This window comes from Sturnira hondurensis, unplaced genomic scaffold (assembly GCF_014824575.4).
Source record: "Sturnira hondurensis isolate 20B ecotype Veracruz unplaced genomic scaffold, ASM1482457v3 Scaffold0003874, whole genome shotgun sequence".
Lineage (NCBI taxonomy): Eukaryota > Metazoa > Chordata > Mammalia > Chiroptera > Phyllostomidae > Sturnira > Sturnira hondurensis.
The window spans coordinates 1350776-1372220 of NW_028076505.1; the positions used below are offsets into that span (position 1 = coordinate 1350776).

Consider the following 21445-nt stretch of genomic DNA (forward strand, 5'->3'; position numbering starts at 1 on the left):
CAGAAACATTTATTAGACTTAGAGAATTTGATTACCTGGAATTTGCCCTCAACCACTGAATTGGGTTTGTGTCGTTTAATGAATACAATTCATTTTCTTTCAAGGGCTGTATTTTTAAAAATTTAGGTTTGTACCTATTAAGTTTTCTAATTTTTCAGCCAGCTCTCCACGAGGCTTTAAGACCTAAGACACCAAGAGAAGGTCCCGGTATGGGGGCTGGGGGTGGGGGGTGTTGGGGGCCAGGATGAGTCAGGGGGAGGACACAGCAGGTGCAGTGAAGGGAAATGCCCACAGGAAAGTGCCTGCTCATAGCAACCGGTCTAGCAAAACCTGCTACAAGGAGAGGGGACTTGCTTGCTGACATTTAGCTTCTTGGGTTTGCAGGGATTAATCTTGTCTGTGACGTGTTTGCACAGGTGGGAGGAGAAATGCCCCCACCCCCAGCCCATTCATGGGTGAAACAAACACACTCTGACTAGCTTACCTACGACAGACAACGCAGGTGGTTTGTTCTGTTTGGTTTCAATGTTTTGTTAAAAATACATAAAACACTCTCTGCATTTCCCTTAGAACTGAATTTTCATCCTGCTAGTTCTGGAATGACATAAGGGTTATTTCTGCCTGCTAGATTCTTTTGAGCCAATAGTCTGGACCATGTCATCGGTTTCTTTTTTTTTCTTTCCTAAAAGACGAGAATTCCAGAGAGACTGTTTACGTGTTCGACAAACCGGTGGGTAACGTGCCTTCAATCAGGATCCTTTAAGATAGACCTACCGATTTATAGTAAATCTCACCTGGTAACCAGCCCTCTTAATACACATTAAAGGAAGACGCTGGAAAGTGAGTGAATGGAAGAACACGAACCTCAACCCTTCACTCTCAAGAATCCGACCCTCTGAGTCCCTTTTGCTGCAAGAACAGGGAGTCTTTCCAGGTGACTGGGACGCCCGAGGACAGTTTCCCCTCTCTCAGACCCTTTTTGGACGGCGCCAAGCTTCCGAGAGCCGGCCTTGCCGGCTCACTGCTGTGTTTCTCATGCGACACTTCGCTGCCTTTCCATGTTGAGTTTTCCTCTTCCTTTCATGCACCTTTGGGTCCAGCAGTGACCCCGACTTCTCTCTGTCTCTGGTGTCTGTCGGCTGGGCCCTCCGGCTCCCTTCTCAGCCTGGCATTTTTTCCCCCTCCCCATAGTCTTTCTGAACAGCCGCTTTCATCCTTCCCGGAGCGCCCTTTCGCCAGCCTCCAAATCCCTCCCAACCCCCACTTCCTTTGAGAAAAGGTCTCTTTTGATCTCCATGACAACAGCAGCACCTGTATTTTCCGTGTCCATCCAAATCAGCCTGCAAGGCGCCCGTGGCAGTCAGTCCTCGCTCTGCAGAGACAGTGAAAGGAGTGTGCAAACGTGCACAGCCCGTCATGGATGGGAGTGATTGGAACGGGCGTCTCTCTCTCCGGAGAACTGCCAGCCAGGGCCTGTTTCCTGCATGCTCCCCGCTCCCCTCCCCCTTCCCACTGCAGGCGAATGGACTTTGCTGGAAGCCGAGATGCATCTGCCCACTGAGAGCTACAAGCCTCCGCTGCAGAATCTGGCACTCCAAGAACACAGGGCATCACTCCTGCACATTGAGGAATTCGGTTGAAGAATGAACGGAAAATTCCTTTTAGATTCCCCCCAATTCACGCGAAATGTAACCTGTCCCATTTCCCTTTGATTATGGAGGTGGGGGCCTGCCTCTGTATCTTTGTGTACTTCCTCTGGCCTCATCTTTCCCGTTCCTCAGTGTTAACTGCAGGAAGGGAGCCTGTTCTGCACGAGGTGCTGTGTGGAGGGGAGTCCCAGGGGGCTCTGTGGTTAAAGCAGAAGGCAGCCCTTGCAGAGCTGAAGGTTGGTGCAGTGTATTAGGAAAGGGATACGGGAGAGGTGCCCTTTTCAAACAGGGCAGAGCAATCCTAGAGAAGGGGGCACATCCTCTGAGCCCGAAGGAAGACCTACTATCGCAAGGACAGGGTGACAAAAGCAATCAGCGTGCGTGGCTGTACCCGGGACACAGACAGGGTCCAGGGATGGGGAGGAGAGCTCGGGGTGACCTGGCAGGGAGGAACTACAGTGCCAGTGGGGGGCCAGGGGGGTGGCAGGAGGGTAGAGGAAGCACAAGAACCACTGGGACCCTACCCTGACCTTCAGAAATCTACATGAACCCTGGGCCAAGGGGCTGGTGACTGGTGTTTTAAGAACCTCCATGGTCATCGGAGAGTCACTAACAGGTTTAAACTTGGCTTTGCTGGGATGGAGGATTTAGTTAAACAGCAATGCCTCTGCATTCCCTGATTTTTCAGGTCACCAGTAACCCAATTCCCTGGTCTCCCCCTGCAGAACCAGCGAGAACACATGCAAACAGAACTGGAGCCCCTCCCAGTCTGGCCACAGGACCCTGCAGCACACAGGGCTCGGTTGGCAGGGACAGGGGCCGTGCTGGACAGAGCAGGGCTGTTGCCCCACTGACCCACCGAGGACCCACAGAGCGGCCTTGCTGGGGGGAATGGAGCATGGCTTTGGAGGGAGTGATGTCAGAGAGGAGAAGTCTCACATCACTGCTGCAAGGGCTGTTTTTATTTCGGTCTCAGATTTGCATTCCACTGAACACAGTGTTCATATCATCGGTCTTACATGGGGCGTGCATGGCTGTGTGGCCCCCTTCCACAACACTGTTGTCCCCTGAGGGCCGGAAAGGATGGAGGGGGTGACACATGAAATAAAAGTGGACACATGACCTGACAATGAGATGTGCTAGCACAACAGAGCTACTTAATTCAGATTTGGGGAATAACGATGAATGACCGAAGGTCTGAAGTAGACACTATCTCGAGAGGCCAAGAACTTGGACTTGTAGCCAATAGCCACTACATTCTAGTCAGACTTGGCAGCTGAGGAGGAGGTGGTAGCCAAAGGTGCACGTGGGCTTAGAACACAAATGTAGAATTTTCAAACTAGGTTCTTAGAATGTTATGGGACAAAACTGAGCTTAACCACTGAAAAACAGGACTCCATTTATTCCATTTCTAAACTATGGGGTGGCTTCCAATTCATTCATTAATTCATTCACTCATCCATTCACTTATTCATCCACAAACATCTGTGGAACAGCTGTGCTTGCTGGGTCCCTCCTTTCCGTGAATTTTGCTGTCCTTCACACATCACACCGTTTAGTAGCCACAGACAGCATTTCTCATCAGCCATAAAGGCTTATCCAGTGAGTGGCATCTGCCGATGACCTAGCAGAGGAATCGGCACGTTTGCTGACCAGGCTTTGCTTTGTACTGAGCAGCTCTGAGAGCGGTACTCTGGGAACAGGCCCCGCCAAACCTCAGGCCCTCTAGATGCTCCAACTCCCTCTTTGGGTTCTGTTGCCACCTCAGGTCACGGGTGGGGGAGAAAGGGGTGGCAGCTGCAGCTTAGAGAAGCTAGGAAGAGCTTCTGGGCCGGCTGGAAGTGTCCCAAAACCTGGAAGGAAGTGAGTCAGAGAGATGGAGCAGGGAGAGGGGAGGCGCTCTGGGTTCAGGGTGGACGGGGCTGCAGAGAAGTTTCTTTGGGTCACCGAAAGGTGTAGCGAGGGCCCAGCTAGGAGAGAATCCACCAGAAGACTGTGCGGTTTGGGGAAACTGGTCCAGCCTACGTGCCTAACTAAGCCTGTAGGCCATGAAGATTTCGAAGGGGTTTCAATTTAGACGCCCAGAGGGAGTGCGTGCAAATCTGGGAGGGTAAGGAAAGGGCCCCAACCAGTTAGTGGTCACAGGGCTCGCAGGGCTTGGCCTGTTCCAGGCAGATTGGGGGATGGTGGCCACCAACCTGGAGTGGGTCCCTGTAGGTCAAAGGAGCCCTTGGGGGGGGGGGTGGCCCACCCAAGGAGGGAGGCCTAACTTAGCAAAAGGCCACTGAGATGAGGGGCAGGGGACTGTTGACCCAGATCTACTGAGCTCATGTGAGAGGCAGGGTTTTCAAAGGTGAGGAGGCTTTGTAAAGGAATAGATTCCTCACTGAAGTCATGCCTCAGCCTGGTCCCAGACTGGTCTTTGTCACTTCTTGCAAGCAGGGTCTTCCCAGAAGGACCGAAGAAGACGTGAGTGCTCAGGACCACTGGATGAAGGGGAGGCCTCGACATCACACCTGGAGAGAGCTCCTCAGTGCTTTCCACGGCTGCCCAGTAGACGGGAAGCTACTTGTGACGCATGTCAGTCACACGTGGCTGCTGTCTGGTATCATCTCCCTGCTTCAGAGAGGCAGGTTGACAGCCTATGGTCCCAGAGCCAGGTCCGTTTGGCCACATGTTTTAGTATGGCTCTTAGCTAAGAATGTGTGTATTGTTTAGATTTTCGTATGCTTGCAAAAAAGCCAAAGAGAAAGAATATTCTGTGGTAGTGAAAGTCAGACAGGCTTCAAATGCGGGTGTGCCCACGTGCAGTCTCACTGGGGCCCGGCCACACCCCTTGCCTGTGTGTGGACGGTACTTTTATACGAGGATGGCCCAGCTGATCGGTTAACACACAGACCTGTGACCCACGAAACTGAATTTACTCTCTGGCCCTTGGCAGAAACTGTACGCCAGCCCCTTAGGACATGGTGTTATGGAGCAAAGACACATGCAGAGTACAATTCAGTGGGTAGGCAGAGGTTGGAGGGTCCAAGAAAGACCAGGGTTTGGCTTGAGGGTTTGACAGAGACAGGTACCCTCTTCCCTGGGAGGGCAACATTCTAACTTGGATTCTATCAGAAGAAGAAGTAAGGCTTTTATAAACAGTTGAATTTTGGCCATGGACTTGATACCTGTCATTTACACCTTAATGGTGATGTAAGCATCGGATGGTATTGCTCCTGTGGAGCTATTTACCTTTGTCTCTTACCTGTACTTTGGTAACAAAAGGCATGGGCCTCATCAACACGTTTGAATGGGTAATGGGAGAGAAGAACACTGAAAAAGTGTCTAATACAGCCCTGGCAGGTATAGCTCAGTGGATTGAGCTCGGGCCTGCGAACCACATGATTGCAGTTCGATTCCCAGTCAGGGCACATGCCTAGGTTGCAGGCTAGTTCCCAGCAGAGGACTCATGAGAGGCAACCATACATTGATATTTCTCTCCTTCCCTCCCCTCTCTAAAGATAAATAAATAAAATATTTTTTAAAAAGTGTCTAATACATTACTCTGCCCATCAGAAACATGCTAGAAGCATGTGGACAAGGGAGCATTAGAAAGTGGGGGGCACCCCTGACATGTGTCCACATACGGATGGAGCTACAGAGTCTGGACAGACCCCTTGGAGCAACACTACGTGGTCCCCAAATGATACTTCCCTTCTTGGGGAATTCTCACTTCTAAACATCACCGAGAATATGCCTCCTGAATTCTTCCATTATCTACATAAAAACAGGACTTATTTCCAACTTCAGATCATGACTAGCAGGGAAAACAAGAATGATGACATACTTGCAAAAGGTAGCATTGTTTTTTTTTCGTATATTTCTGTGATGACTGAAGACACAAGGAACTTTTATTTTCAGCCTCAACTTGAAATTTTCAGAAGAATGTCCTAATGGGAGGGCCCTGTGGCAGGCACTGAAAGAACGTAAAGTCAGCTTCCAAAGTGTTTCATACAAAGAGGAGTTTGGCTTTAAAAAAAACTACAGGTTTCCTTGAAATAGAGTTGATTATACCTTAGAGCAGGAGGTTACTTGTGTTTGCATCAGTGACGTAAACCTGAGAGCATATATCGTTCTGCCCCATGTTACTCTCCACACAGAATGCGGGAGTTAATGCAGGACGTCTCCCAGGGCAGCGGGCTCATGCCATGCTGGGTGGAGTTGCTCCTGCAACAGATTCTGAAGATCTCGGTCCAGCCCGTTTTAAGTGATGAGAGCAACAGCAGATTGTTTGCCTTGCCTTAGGAGAAATGTGCGCGACATAGCAGATGTCACTTGATGTCTGTGGAATTCTTGATTAGACACAGATTTTCCTTTATTTTCTTTGATTTTTTCCACTCTAAACCTGTGCTGTAAGTATTAACTTACCTACCTCATTTGATTTCTCTGATGTGATGAGAAAAGTCATCAGTAAGTTGGCTTTGTGACAGCTAAGAAAGTGAAGCACATTAAAGAGTGTGCATTCATTCATTCACTCACTCTGTGGGTACCATTCAATGTAGCTATCATTATGCATGGCGTAACGATGGGGACTCATTCTGTGAAACGTTGTTAGGTGATGTTGTTGCTGTGTGAACACCACAGAATGCACTAACACAGACCCAGACGGGATAGCACACTATACACGCAGGCCATGTGGTTTTCCACCTTCGTGTGTGTGGTCTGTCATCGAACAAAGCGTCGTTCTGCCTGTCTCCAATCTGATCTTCAGATTTGTTCTCCGTGAAAAGTGAAGTTGGTATGTTATGAGAACAGTAAAACTATACACGAGGCAGTCTTTCAAAAGTGTTTTCTTTTTAACTTCCTACCCATCCATCTGTTATTGTATTTACAGGCCAGGCACATTTCATACTACTTGCATTTCCTGGGGCATCTTTGTTTCCAGAAAGCCCCTGCTGCCCAGAGGGACGAGCAGCAGGGTGGGGACCAAGGTCTGGGTTGTTACTTGAGGGACTGACCCACGTGCTCATGTCCTTCGTCCTCACGGGTATCATGTTGGTGCTACGAGTTGAGTAGAAACAAGAATATTCCTTTTAGATGTGTTGTTATTTATCGTCTCTGATGTACTGGAAAGCACTCTCAGATTGAAACTAGTGAAAAAGGTTCAAGTTTCAGCAATCACAAATAAAGTAACCTTCTCAAGGTCACTTTCATTAGATGTAGAGATCAGGCTAACATCTAATTTCCGTGAAGTCTGATCCCAAGTCCTTCTTTGCTGTGTCAGAGTGTCCTTATGTGTGATTTGCTTGCCAGAGATGCATTTAACTTATGCTGGTTCTGCTGTGGGCAGAGTGTAATGGCATATTGCCAAGTTATCTTTTTACATGTACTCTTCATTTTCACCGTAAATACTACATAATCATACATATATGGTACTGTTTTCATAGCTAAAATGAATTATAGCATACTTAATAGATGATTAAGACATTTTTAATATTATCCTGACCATAAGCAATTTTCACCCTCCTATCCTAACTGCAGAAGCTAAGGCTCCTTTGAAATGGGGCATTGGGGCACTAATTCAGGAAACCCCTACGGCTGGTCATCACTAACAGTCCCGAGTGGTCTTTTCAACGCAGCCTCATAGTTCCTACTCCTTACTCTTATTTGCATTTCTGAAAATATGTTCCCTAAGCAGAGGAAAAGCAATACCATCCTTGCTCCCTAACTCATTGGAACCTAGTAGTTTATAACCTATCTACCACCCAACCGTCTAGAACAGGATGATGACAAGAGCCTGCCCTACGATATCTTACACTGTGCCAGGTTCACCCAGGCTCAACTGTAAAGCTTCCAGAAGAAGCCACTGGAAAGGATTCCCAACTGATGAATGTAGATAACTTTGGTCCTAGTCTTTAGTCCAAGTTCAATCTATGTCCTGTCAGGGTCGATTAGCTGGAGAGGGACAGCCGTTCTACTAGGACTGAATGGAGACATGCTTCCTTGACTGAGTCCCAGCCAACATCTCTTCCCAGCACGTCCAGGTGTCAGACCTGGAGCCCACACTCTCGGCGGCTGAGCTGCTTCTGCAAAGGTGGAAGCATCCTCACCACATTGAATCAGGAAGCCAAGAGAACCGCCTGCTGAGGTGGGGAGGCCAGCCAGGGCCCTTGCACAGCAGGCTGCTGGCTCTGCTCTGGGACAGATAGCTGGGGTCCCTGGAGAAGGCCAAGCACACAGCTGACCCATGAAGGCTAACTCAATGGGCAGACGGAGAGCAGTGCAGAATCTATTCCAAATGAGCCAAATAAGCAATGAGTGGTTTTTTAAAGGTCTCTGTATATTTTACACACACACACAAAAGCAGTATGCAAATATAGTCAGGTTCAGCTTTCCAGGAAGCCCAGAGGTTTCCAGAGGAAAAGCTACCTTCTTGACGTGAATAATTCAGCATGAAGGTGAATACTGGGAAGGGTTCATGTGCCTACTGAAAAAAAGTCCCTGTGCTTCTAATGCAGATTCAGTGAACAAACCAGCGGTTCCCTCTACGTCACAGAGCACACAGGACGTCATCTGTGCGAAGTCAGCAGGGAATGATCCGACCCCATGTGCATGATAACCAGAAGGTTTTGGAAGTTTGGTTTTCCACAGTTTCCTGCTTAAAAACCAAACAGGGGAAAGAGATCAGACTTGTTAAAATAAGAAGGGCTGACAATTCCTTAAATCCTTAGAAGGCATGTTGGTCATTGGGCTTTCTAACAAAGATGATACAAATCCAACCCTAGAACTAACTGATTAGGTTCATAAAAGAAATGTAAACTTTCATAACTTTTTACAGCCTAAGAACTAAAGTGAGAGATAAAAACTTAAGCAAAATTAATTCAAGGCAGCCCTTGCAAATTTCAACTGATGCAGAAACAAAGGACACTGATGTATTCCAGGTACCCCATGGTTAAATTTGTAATTTGGAGAGAAAATGATAGTGGGTACAAGTGTAAATTTTGCCTGCTTTCTCTAACTTTAGCGGGGCTGGAGAAAATTTATAACATGAGGTCGGAACGACTAGGAAAAGAAACCGGTGCTTGTTGAATCTGACTACGCATGAGCACACACATCTCAGCTTATCAGTTGCTTAGAAACCCACAGGGCAAAGTCAGGCAGTCTGGGTGGGGCGTCCCCACTCTCATACCCCTTAGATCTTAGGTGAGTCCTTCCAGCTTCAGGGTCCCCCTCTGTCCAAAACAGGGTGCACCCAGTGCTCAGACCCAATGACAGTGCCTGTGAGAGATGGACACAATGCTTGGCAGAGAACAGGAAGATGCCTTTCCCAGGAACCCCAGGACATGCCCGTGCCAGAAGGCGCTCCTTTTCCAACGTGTGTGCCATTTCTTGGACGGAGAGGGCTTTAAAGGTAGGAGCCAACCATTTATCGATCACCATGATGAAGGGCATTGGTTTCAAATGGAAGACTTGTTTCCCGCCATTAGAGCTCATTTCTGAGGAGCACACTAGACTGTAAGGATGCCCCAGTTAGTCGGCCTGATTGGGGATTGTGGAGGCATGGTGTCCCATTTGAAAGTGTCCTGCAGATTGCTGAGGTTTCATGACATTCCTAAATGTGCAATACTCATATGTTACGGAAGTCATGAGTCTCTTCTGTACCACTGCTTATTCGGAGTAAACTCCCGGCCAGAGGGTGTGATGCTGAGGCTGAAGGAAGCGGTAAAATTGTTGTCGGGACTTTTACCCTCAGTCAGCAGTTCCACAATTGTTCTCAGCACCGCAATATTTAAGTAATTGAAAATTTCATATTTTGGGGAGAGGCTGTGGCTCTAAAAGATTCCTCATTTAAAACAAATCATTTACATCAAGAGGAAAAATAACTCTGTGGTTTCTGAAGGATGTGCTTCAAAGCCCATGTGTTCAGAACCCTCGTACTACAGGCCTCAAAGGCTGACAACACTCCTGACTCACATAGGAACTCACGCACTCATTCACTCATTCACTCGTTCATTCATTCACTCATTCATTCATTCACTCAATTGTGCAAATGTGCCAGCCACAGGGAACCAAAGGTGAACAAGGTACCACTCCCTGCCTCTACGGAGCTCACAGAACGTCCGAGAGAAGCAACCAAATGGACGACAGAAACCACATGACAGAAATGTCACTGAGCCATCACAAAGAGTAACAGGTAAGACAGAGGGGCAGGCGACTAAGTCCATTTCTTGTGTGTTCCCAGAGAGAATCATGCCGGACCGGGGTGTCGAGGACACAGGGTGAGGGCAGAATGTCACAGACAGTGTGCAGTGACAGAGGAGAGGGAGAGAAGATGCCAGCCATGGGGATGGGCATGGTCCCCTATAACTGGGGGGAGGACAGAGCAACGAACGGGAAACAGGGTGCTGTCGCCTGATGCTGAGCGGCCTACAGTGTCTTTTGGGTTTCGGTCTCTGCTCATAGACACAGGCCTGACTTGATAATTTCAAAATCAGAGACTTTCCTTTGTGGAAGGAAATAACTGAAGTATTTAAAAGGGGACGGCTGTTTGTTTTGTTCAGCAGAAGGCGCAGCGTTACGGTAGTGCTGCTGGTACAATGACGGTCACGCCAACCTAGCACCTCCCTCCCTTGTTACGGAAGGGCCACGGCCCCAACCACTGGGAAGTTTCACGTCTAAAGTGGCCCTCCCCACCCAAACTCCCCACCCAAACCCCGGAGCTCTTCTCCCCGAAATCGCACATCTCTATGTCAAGCACATCTTTTACCATGACCCCAAACGAGTGAGTTCCCACCTTAGCCATTTTCTGGGCAATTCCTGATATTTCCCTCCCAGCTGCCTGAGGTGGGGCTCCCTGCTTGGGCTAAGTGATTTCTCCTTTTTCTCCTTCCCTCTGTTCCTTTCCTGCCACCTCATTCCCCCAAATGGAAACCCGGAACCTCTATGCATGCAGCACAGGTGTACTTCCCGCAGACCCTCACATGCACTTTATGATGCAAAGAGCACACAGTTTGGTTGACTCAGTGACACACTTTCCTCACAGAATCAGGCCAACCAATAGGCAGCCCTCACGTCATTTGGTGGTGAGATCAGTCACGTATCTGTCTGCCTGCTGACAGGCTGGGGGACAACCGCCGCTGCTCTGACATCTGTCACTGCTCCGTGAATAGCATCTTAACAGTCGGCTCATGGCCCAACAGAAGCAGGGCTTCCTTTTAATAGGCCAGGCCATGTCCATCCTTTTGTCATTAAGAAGAAATTCAACTGCAGTTTACTGACTTTGCTGTGTGTGTTTTTAATGGAGGCAGAAAGGATGTAGAGCCTTTTAAAGCTTGAAAAGTCCCGCGTTTAGTTTGCAGGAACTCTGTGGACACACACATCTCTCCAGCAGGACCCGAAAAGCTTTGGGGGCCGGAGCAATCACTGGCCTTTTTCAAGGCGAACACACAAGGGAATGGGGAGGACACGTGGGTGAAACTTCAGAGACTCAGTCAAGCCAGAGTGAGTCAGCATTTCGTGTGTAGTACGGTGGCCGGGATGCGTGTGGGGTTAAGGCTTGCTGAGCGCCTTTCATGACACAGCGTGTGGTGCTCACAGCTGGCGGACGTGCTCACAAAGATGAATGGCAACCCCTTCCCCTGCCTTGGCCGTGCGGTCTGGGCAGCTGACAGTCACGCCACGCTGCCTGCTGGAATCGCAGCTCGCTGGCACAAAGGGGCTTGCTGCGGGGTCGTGTGTTAACACCAGAGAGGGGACCACCCTACAGCGAAAATCCTGTCTTCTGCAGACATCGGTCACTCAGTGAAAGGGCTGATGCTCCAAGGAAAAACCCAAGGACAGGTTCAGTTTTTAATGGTTACAAGAGGTGTGTGTCTGGAAAACCTCACTGGGGTCCCTCCGCCCCCACTCTCTGAGTGAGAACACAGGAAAAGAGGAAGGAATGAGGCAAGATGAAAACACGTGCAATGCAGGAAATCTAGAACCGGGTCAGTAAGTCTAACTGCACAGAAGTCTAACTAGCACTCCAGGTAAAACGGCGCTTGGCTTGAGGTGGTTGTCTCTAAGAGCACATTCAGGGGTGACTAGTTCCCAAGGCAGGTGTGCCCACCAGGCAAGTAACACCAGGTAAGCTTCCTCAGACAGTGGTGCCCGACGTGCTGGTCAATGATGAGCTGGCACTGGAATAGGAATCAACTGTTTTTATCGGGACGGTTTTGCTATGATAAAAACACATCGACCAGACAAAGCTGCCCGCTGCCTGCTGTCGTCTGCTGGCCCAGCAACAGCTAACAAGCCCCCAGTGGCCAGTCTGCATCTGCGGGCCACACTTGGGGACCACTGCCCGGGGTGCCACAGCCTCCACAGCCCAATACCTGCTGAGGAAATGAGGACACAGCTGGCTGGGGGTACAGGGAGGACTTCCCTCTTTCTGCCAGCTCAGTGCACTTGCTGTGGCCCCAAGATCTGCCACTTAGGAAAAACAATTAGAGAACCCCCCCCGCCGGGGGTGAAGTCAGCAATGCAGACAGGCCCAGCCTCCCCACCATTTGTCTGGAGACCAGCGCTTAGAACCAAATCAGGATTCAAAGGATTAAAATAAGACACAACTACTTCACTCTGTGGATGAAGAATTTGCTGTAAAAATATTTGAAAGGTGGATATAAATATTAGCCTTTAAGAAAAGGGCTTTAAATCTAAATTTGCAAAACTGAGTGTTAGTGTCTCAGCCTCGTAACAATGAACATGAGAGAAGTGCTTGCCCCCACGGAACACGTGCCAGGAAAGCAAGAGTGCGCTCAGTTTACCTTCCAGGTGACCCTGATGCTCTGGGACGATATGGGCTCCAGGTGAACTTCCTGCGGTGGGCCGTCGGGAGCTGAAAGACCGAAACCCGCAGGCTGGTTAGAAGGGAGTTCCACAGAAAACTGAAATCCACCCAGCAGAACGCGGGCCCGGAAGCCAGGCCGTCTAAGCACAGAGGCTGCATGTTGGGCAGACCCCACATTTTGCCGTGTATGTGGATATACAATGTACATCCATGTTTGTCTGCATTACACATGGGATTATTATACCCATTATTCTACCCATGGCATGTAATCATTATACCCATGTATTATGTGCATCCTTATTTTTCCCCTCAAGAATCGGGGCAAAAAGTATGCATCACACATGGCAAAATACGGTAAGTCTGGCAGAATCATTGCACGCTAAATTCACCCTGGGCTTTCTCACTCCCAGGAAGGATGCATCTCGGGGCTGTGCTTGCATTCTTCCCCGCCATGTCTTTGACAACTTGATTAATGGACCTCAAGTGTGAGCAAGTTAATGGCTAAAACAGCTTATTTTTATAAAACCCTGCCTGTAGTGGCTGTTGAAGACACTTTTCCTTCCCTGTGTCTTTTAGTGACATGATTTGGGGTCGGCCGGGTTTCTCAGAGTTACTGAGGCAAAAACAAACAAACAAACAAACACACAAACAAACAAAACAGGAAATCAAGATCCTTCTGCCTGAGTCTCGTTGATTGCGTTAGTTCTTCATACTTTCCAATTAAAAATACTTGTTAACCAGGGGCTGTGGCCACAGATTAAAAAAAAAAAAAGCAAAGTTAAAAAAGGAAGTGTGTAACACCCACCCACCTATTTCTATTGGTTGTACAGATTCCAATTACACCCAGTTACAGTCAATTAACACGTCTTAGAAACACACTGTGTGCTAAGTACGCAGTGTGGAACTCAGGGAGTAGAGTGTCCTCGTCCCCCAGAGTTCCTGACCGAACCAGAAAACTGATGACACACAGAGACCCCGGTCTGACACAGCGGATGCTCAAAAGTCCTCTGAGAAGTGGAAGCAAATGGTGACCCAGGGAGAGACCCCTGTGGGGGAAACAGTACCCCTGTTCCCGGATTGGTGATTTTGGGATCACAGCTGCACAAAGCCCCTTTCTGTGGACACGTGTGCCCCTTTGCAGGGGGGTGAGGAGCACATGGGGCCAAGAAAACAGAAGCAGTGAAGGTAAATGCATTTTGAAGGATTTGCAAGTGAAAGAAAGGTTAGAGGTAAAGGTCCAATTGGAGAGGGGCAAGATCAAGGGAAATGCCTTTCTGTTTTCAGAGGAAGAACTGTGGAGTAACAACACAGTGTTAAAAAAAAAAGCTCCTTGACTTAGGAGGAGGTTGTGTCCTGGTGAACCCAGTGGAAGATGAAAATATCGTAAGAAAATGCACTTCCTGCCACACTGGAGACTGTCATTGTTCGCCCTCGTCATGGCGTGGCTCCCTGGGGCCGGGCTCCCTGCACCTGCCCGGCATCGCCAGAGGGTCACAGACCATCTCGCCAGCTCAGGCAAAGGACACATTCAAACTTAGAGGCGTGGTTTCTCCTGGCAAAGGCAAAAAACTGTAAGTCATGCTGTAAGTCAGAGTGTCTGTGGTTGCTAAGTTGACGGGCACTTCAACCTTTCTCCCTGAGTCCAAATTCTGATTCGACCACTTAGTAGTTTTTTTGTTAGTTTTTTCAAGTTACTTCTCTGGGCCTCAGCTCCCTTCTCCATATTATGGGGCAATAAAATTTATATCATAGTGTGTGGGAACAACCTATAGAAACATGTGGGAGCAATGGCCAATATAATTAGGAAGACATTGTTTTCTTGGCACTGAATTTTCTACTCTAAATTTCTAAAATATTATAAGAAAAACTTTAAATTATTAAAAAAGTAGCCTTCTTTCAGAATCTTAGCCTTTCCTTGCAGTTCCCAAGCTATAATTTTTTTCCATGGGGGCTTATACTCAAAGTTCTTCAAGGAAGAGTATAATGCATAGAGAGAACATAGTTTCTTCTTTGTAAAAACAAAACAAAACAGAATATTTAGCTTTTCCCTATGGGAGGAGAAGGCTGGAAGTAACTATTAATAATGAATGTGATTTTACAAAATAAATAATCAGTGCATTTTTACAGAAGTTGAAGCTTTTCAAATAGTCAAACAGTAATAGGTGAAGACTATATTTACAGTTCCTAATGCCTTTACTAGACAAGGAAACTTCTACTAATTCTGTTTGGCTGAAACTACTGTGATGACAGACCCTTGGTAATTGCGGGGCCCACAAGTCTCTGCTCTTGTTTCCTCTTCGGGTCACCCAGGCTGGCCGGGTACCTGTCCATCCTGAGCCAACTCCTCAGTTTCCTGCCCCTCTGACAGCTCTCGGTGGCTCTCAGTGGACTGGCTTCTCTCTCACATCCAATGAATGACACCAAGACTCTGCCTCAGCACCCTTGTCTGTCCTCAGAATATTCTCTCCTCTGTGGATTGATCTCCCGGCTTCACCCAGCATCTTGGAGATAAAGCAATCATTCAACTGGCTACCCTCATCTTCACCCCCCGCAGTGGTATTTCTATCCCTGGCTTTCTTATTGAGAAATCTACTGAACTTCTGCTATGTACCAGGTCTAAAACTGACTGAGGACTGGCATACAGATATGGATAAAAATGGACCGAGGGAGAACTGCATGATTCCACAGCCCCGTGGTTCTCTCTGATGGAAGTATTGTGGGTCAAGGGAACGTTCTTTGCTTGGCAAAGGAAACGAAGACTGTGTTTAGTAAAAATCAAAATAAAACCAAGAAGAGTTGACACCTAGAGGGTGAAAGGATGAATTTGTTTAAATAACTATTTATCAAATAAATAGCTAAGTTATTTAAATTATTATTTATCTGTCATCTATTATGTGCCAAACACTGTCCTAGGTACCTGCAATATGGCAGCAAACAAAATGAGCAAATATTCCTGCCCTTGTGGGAAGGGCCAAAAATAGATCATAAACAAAATAAATCAACAAATTGTATGGTGTGTTTGATGGTAATAGATGATATTTTTAAAAAAGCAAAGTGTTAGTGGAGGGAAGGGACCAAGTATAACAGAGTGGTCTGGGGGGGTTGAGCTTTGAATAATGAAGAAGGTCAGGGTAGGATTCATTGAAAAAATGTTATTCAAGCAAAGATTTGAAGGAGGTATGGAAGAAGGGTGAAGAACATTTCAGAACAATCGCACAATATTCTGGAATATTCCAGAACATTCCAGGACAGGTGGCGGGAGTATACCTGGCATGAATGAGGAACCTCGAGGAGGTCAGTGATTTGTTTAATTTCCAAAGTCTCTAGATGGAAGCTGGGGAGAACCAACGATGGAAGCAGATTGCAGCAGGCTCAGGTTAGGGCAGCCCGGTTCTTGGTGGGCAGATACTGCACATCTGACTCTCCCCTTGAGGAGCACAGTGGGTGTCCCACTTGGCTAATGTACACTAATATTCATACATTTATCACAACACAAGGATGATGCCTTTTATGCCTTAGGACCCTCATCTCACCCCGTCCCCCTCGGCCTCCAGCTCAGCACACGAGAAACTCTTCTTCTGGACCAAAGCTACTGCTCTGGAAAGTGATGAAGCATGGCGCACAGACCATGAACTTAGCACTTGGTGAATTGCAGGCCCAACGACCCCATGTGGTGACCCTTCCATAATCCTGACCTTCCATTCTCTGATGCATCTGTGAAAATTCAGTGGCTTTCCAAGGAGCTCCCACATAACTGAAATTCCACGTGCTAAGGACAGACTCATAAGAAAAAGGAGAGGGATCAGCTACCCAAAACTGGGTCACAGGCACTATATGACATGGTACAAGGGCGCAGCAGCTAATGGGGAAGTTGGTGTAGGGTGAGGGTTAGCTGTGAATGAGACATGCTGACCGGTGCCACAGAAACCTGGCATGTCTGTGCACTTCTGGCCCATTAGGAGCTGTTCTCATCAACTCTTGACAGTGTCTCCACTTGATCTCTCAGCTTCTCCTCTTTGGGGGGCTAAGGGCTGCTGAGGGAAGGCAGGAGGAGTGCTCTAGACAGTGTAATCTCTGCTTCCTGGCTGTGCCCTGAGGTCAAGTGCATTGGAGCATACTATAGTGTACTTGGGCACATTCTCATGAAAATAGGCTCAGGGTTATGGAGCTGAACAAGGCTTCTTTCCAACAGTAGGTAGGAAGGCTGTGGAAACAACAGGGGTTCCTCCTCACTACGCTATGCGGTGGACGGTATGGCAGGAATCCAGAGCCCAAACGCCCACCAGGGGAAGACCTATATTAAGGATCCTCACCTTTTCTGTACGGGGAGAGATAGCACATATTTAGGCTTTGTGAGTCACGTGTGGTCTTTGTTGCATAGTCTTCTTTTTCTTCCTCTTTTTAAAATGAAAAAATAAAACAACCCTGTACTTAGCTAAGGAATTGTAAGTAGACTTCAGTCCATGGGATCTAGTGTGCTGATCCCTTCAATTGAAGAGGGTGAGATGATGGTTAATTGGGGTGTAGGGCCACCCTGAGTGGTAACCACTGTAGACTTAGCTCTAGAGGATTCTAGCCAAATAGGCACTCAAGAGAAATACAAAATTTAGATTTTGACCCCAAATCTCCAGATTTTAGAAACTGACACCAAGTTGGAAAGACTAGCACAGCAGTAGTAGACCCAACCCAAACACACCCACGGGCCTGGTCTGCTGTGTGTGCTGTGGTTCTGACCTGGAACACGCTGCATCCCTCAGCATGGGAGGGCATCTCGGCCACGGGCTCAGGTGCTTCCCAGGCCCCTGCTGGAGCTCCGATAGGTGCTCCTCCTTCTTTCTCCCACCTCCTGCACCCCTCCACCTTCGAGCCTTCCCCTCTGCCTTTCTCTACTTTTCCTTCTTTGTAAGGTCCCTCAAAATTTCAGTGTGGTGCGACTTTCATGCACCATATAGTTTTCTCAACAATCACACACACACACACACACACACACAATGCTCACTGTTACATCTATTCTAAGACAACACTGTGAGGCACGTTTATAAACACCTTCCCACATATGCTGAGCTATCTGCCATGTGCCAGACACATAGAACGGTAGAAACACAAGTAGCACATACTCTATGGAGAAATGACAATATGGCTCAAGGGCCACTGTCAGAAAGATTCCTACTCGGTGCTAGGGGAGGGGGTGCTAATATCATTCCGGGAGACTGGAGGAGGCATGACACGGGCGGACATCCTTGACCAGGCTCTTCAAGGAAGAGTTCAGAATAGGAGACACAGAACTTGGAGGGCCTTCCAGACAGGGCACAGCACCCACACAGAGGCGGGGCAGGAAGGGGCTGGCTGGCCATAGGGAGTCCGGTGGAGTTTCAAACAGTGGGGTGGGGGACACCCAGGCCTAAACACCTCACAGACCTCACTTCTCCAGCCAGATGGGGAGTGAGAGGTGTCCTCAGGTTGCCCAGACTTGGGCACTATATTACCACGGACATGGGTGGGTTTCCAGAAGCTCTGCCCAATAATTTTCACTGTTTGAGAGATGAGTACTTATTGATTTTAGGAAGGGGGGATAGTTGGGCTGGGGAATGGTCATCTGGAGGCGCCTCCACCTTTGGACGTCCCTGCCAGGAAGGGGCAGGAGCAACCTGCGGACACCTCATGGTGTTCTCGTGGTGTTCACCATTCTCATGGTGGTCTCTTTGGTCAGGGTAGTTGTCCTTCATTTTTTTTGAGTCTCATGAGGGAAAACGACTTTCGGATTTCGGTCACACAAACATATGCACCATGACACATACAGATTCTGTTTCGGAGCTTTCCTTTGCTCCAGCCCATTCCCTTCCTTTGTTTTCCCTCAGCTCATCTGCCCGGCGAGTGAGGGAGGCTCTGTGGGTCCAAGGCCGTCCAAGCAGCTGGCTCCCTGTCAGCCTGTCTGCAGAGATGTGGGGGAACTGCCCTGCAGATGGCTGGGCGGGGGTGGCTGTTCACCTGGCCTCCTGGCTGGGAAGAGCATCGCTGCCATGGCAACCACCAGCTGCTGCAGAGGTCACCCAGGAAACAGAGTAAAAAGCAAGCGACACCATCAGCATTTGTGATGGCGATGGGAAGGCGGCCACAAAACCCAGTTACCTGGAGAAGGTTGTCAGGATGGGGCAGACTTAGAACTGGGGTAAAGAGGAAGAAGGAGAAGCTTGGGCCTTGCATATTCCGGGGGCAGCATACAGTTCCTAAATATCCAGCATGATGAAATTCTGGGAAGTCAGTGTGTTACTTATATAAATATTTAAATAAGATTCCATTTTTGCAGGAACACACAAACTCATTTCCCACTTGATTCTAAGAAATACAACATACTTTTAAAGCTTGGAATTTTGTTCATTTATCCAGTCTGTTCATGGTAATAAGGATAAAGTTACCATAATGTCCACTTTGCAGAAAAGAAGTCACACAAGGTATCCAGGTGTTAGAAATGGCTCATCCCCAGACACTGAAGCATAATGCTATCTTATCACCCTCCCTTAAAAACAATTTTCAAGAACTGTTACGTTCCAGGGTTGAGAAATGAGTGCCTATGTGTTGTTCAGGGAGAACTGTGAATTCTAACCTGTTTTCTTGAGGACTGTATTGACTATGAGTTAATATCAAAAGAGTTAAATTTTACATTTGTTTTGATTCAGAAATTCTACATCTTGCTATTTAACCTATGAAAATAATCTTGAAAATGGCAGAAGATACACGCGGATGTTCATCACAGTGGTGTTTATAATGATGAAAAAATTGAACACAGTGGGCCTGCCTAACACCACAGAATTGGTTCAACCGATGGCGAAGGGACCATCGCAAATTGCCAACAAGTACTTAAGAGACTGGTGAGAGTGGTGTCTATCTGTCTTGCCATTAATGAGGGTAACAGAGAAGTGGTGGGAAAAGGAAGCCAAGGACAGCCCTGCCAGATGAAACAAACCTCGTGTTGACTCCCAGTCATTTGGGAGTGACCATTGTAACCTTGGTGATAGAGAACTGAGGACCCGAGACTCAGCTCCTGGTTTCCCTTCAGCAGTAAGTAGTGGCTGATTCGCTCTGATTGTTGGGGGGAAAAAGGCTAGCTTTGGGGGCTGGACACTACTTGCTCCCCAAGAGATGAGTCAGGCTTTAGTTCCTTACGTTTCCTTCCCCAGCAAACCCTTGCTTCCTCCTCTCCTTCTAGTGGGTGGGCTGTCAATCAGCATCACTGCCACTGCCTGATTGGTCAGTCCTCTACAAACTAATTCATCCCCCCGCCTCCTCTGGTAGCTGTGGGTGGATCATGGTGTTGAAGGGGTGTGTAACTGCATGTGTGTGGGGGGTGAGTGTGCATGCATCTGAGTGGGGGTGATGAAATAGGTTACAACCTTGATTTCGTAGATGACATCAACATACTCATACATAGCCCTAGGTGGTAGGATTATGGAACCTGTTTTGCCTCCTTCAAAATGCTTGTATAACTATCTTCTAAGTTTTTAATACTGAATATGACATACTTCGTAATAGGGAAAAAAGCAATAAAGTTTATTACAGAAAATACTGACATTTCTAGTCAATGAAATAACCCAGACTACCATTTCCCCAGCCCCCCACTGAGTGTGTCCTCGGCATGTCCTAGTTTGGGCTTCCCCCTGCCCCTGGACAGCTCGGGGCCTTGAGCAAGACACCCCCTCATGGCTCTTCTGCCAGCCTGGATTCTGTGCGTCCACACAGAGGAACTATAGTCACAGCAAGGCTTTCTTTAACTCTCACTAGATGGCTGGTGGCATATGTCTTTCTTCTAAGTCTTGGGCACGACGACCTGGAACTAAGACCTATTTGAAGAGCAGTGCCTTCCCCGTGGGAGAGCACTGCGTGTCGGTAGAGTGTGGAGCTCCGCAGAGCTCTCACCAAACACCTGATTCGGCATTAACAGAGAGCCCGAGAGCCAGCTCGGGGCCCTGGGCCTGCAGCGGCGCACACGCACCTGCCTCGTCCGCGGTGATGGACAGCTCGTTGCTGGGCTCACTCTTGCCAATCCGGTTCTTAGCGTACATGCGGATGCTGTAGGTGGAGGAAGGGTGGATATCAATGATGGTGGCCGAGTTCAGCTGAGGGGAAACATCTTTGGTTCTCTGAGCAGAATCCCAGGAGTCTTTGGGGTTTTGTTTTTCAAAAAAGAAGAGATAGAGATGTGAGTTTTTTTCCTCTGCCTTGGAAAGTTCACAAGTAGGAATTAAAAACAAAGTTTAAAAAAGAAAGGTCACAACTCCAAGTGAAATTCTCAGTGCTTTGCTCCCAGTGTTCTGGCAGGAGGACCATCTGAGAGGGGACAACACCACACACTGATTGTCTACATGGAGGGGGGACAAGCGCGGCGGGCACCTGAGTCCAGGGACTTGTGAGGCAACACACCAGGTCTACTGGCAGAGACCACAGAGGACACAGAGGTCTACAGGCGTGGTGTGGTGGGTGCTTATGCCAGTGACACAGAAAACAACAGGTCCAAGCACTCACGGCACAAGATATCAAAAGGAATAAGGGTTCGGGCCCCCCTGCACCAAAAAGAAAATGTATTGAAAACCAGCAAAACCTTCAGCCATGTCAGGTCTTTCTCTCCAAATGAAGAGTGGTAAAGATAAAATACACGTAAAAAAATGAACCTCAGTGTCCGGTATAAACACTGCTTACCAAATGCCTTTCTTAATTTTTACTTTTGAAATGATTGAGTTTTGGATCCTTTATTGTAGGCATGACTTTTCAACCACAGCTAATTGGAAAGGTGGCACGTGCCTCCTATGACGAGTCACCCTTGCATGTGTAGCAATAGGCACCTGCTGGTTTTAGGGCTTCAGCCACTCACAGGAACGTCAGGAAGTGACTCCTGTCTCAGAAGGAGTCTGGGAAGGAGCTGATTTGGGGTGGGTGGTCAAGAGATACTGTCGGTTGTAGAAAAAAGAACCCCCTCAGATGGGGATGG

At 48.1% G+C, this 21445-nt stretch overlaps 1 protein-coding gene across 1 annotated transcript in view; it reads right to left on the minus strand.

Annotated features, from left to right (window-relative positions):
* Nucleotides 1-21445, minus strand: part of DSCAM (DS cell adhesion molecule) — a 537171-nt gene that overhangs the window by 91003 nt on the left and 424723 nt on the right. Inside the window, exons 15-16 of the mRNA XM_037042990.1 lie at nt 20453-20620; nt 12440-12510 (exon numbers count right to left, since the gene is read on the minus strand). Of these exons, the coding sequence (XP_036898885.1) occupies nt 12440-12510; nt 20453-20620 (239 nt within the window). The remainder of the gene's footprint in view (nt 1-12439; nt 12511-20452; nt 20621-21445) is intronic.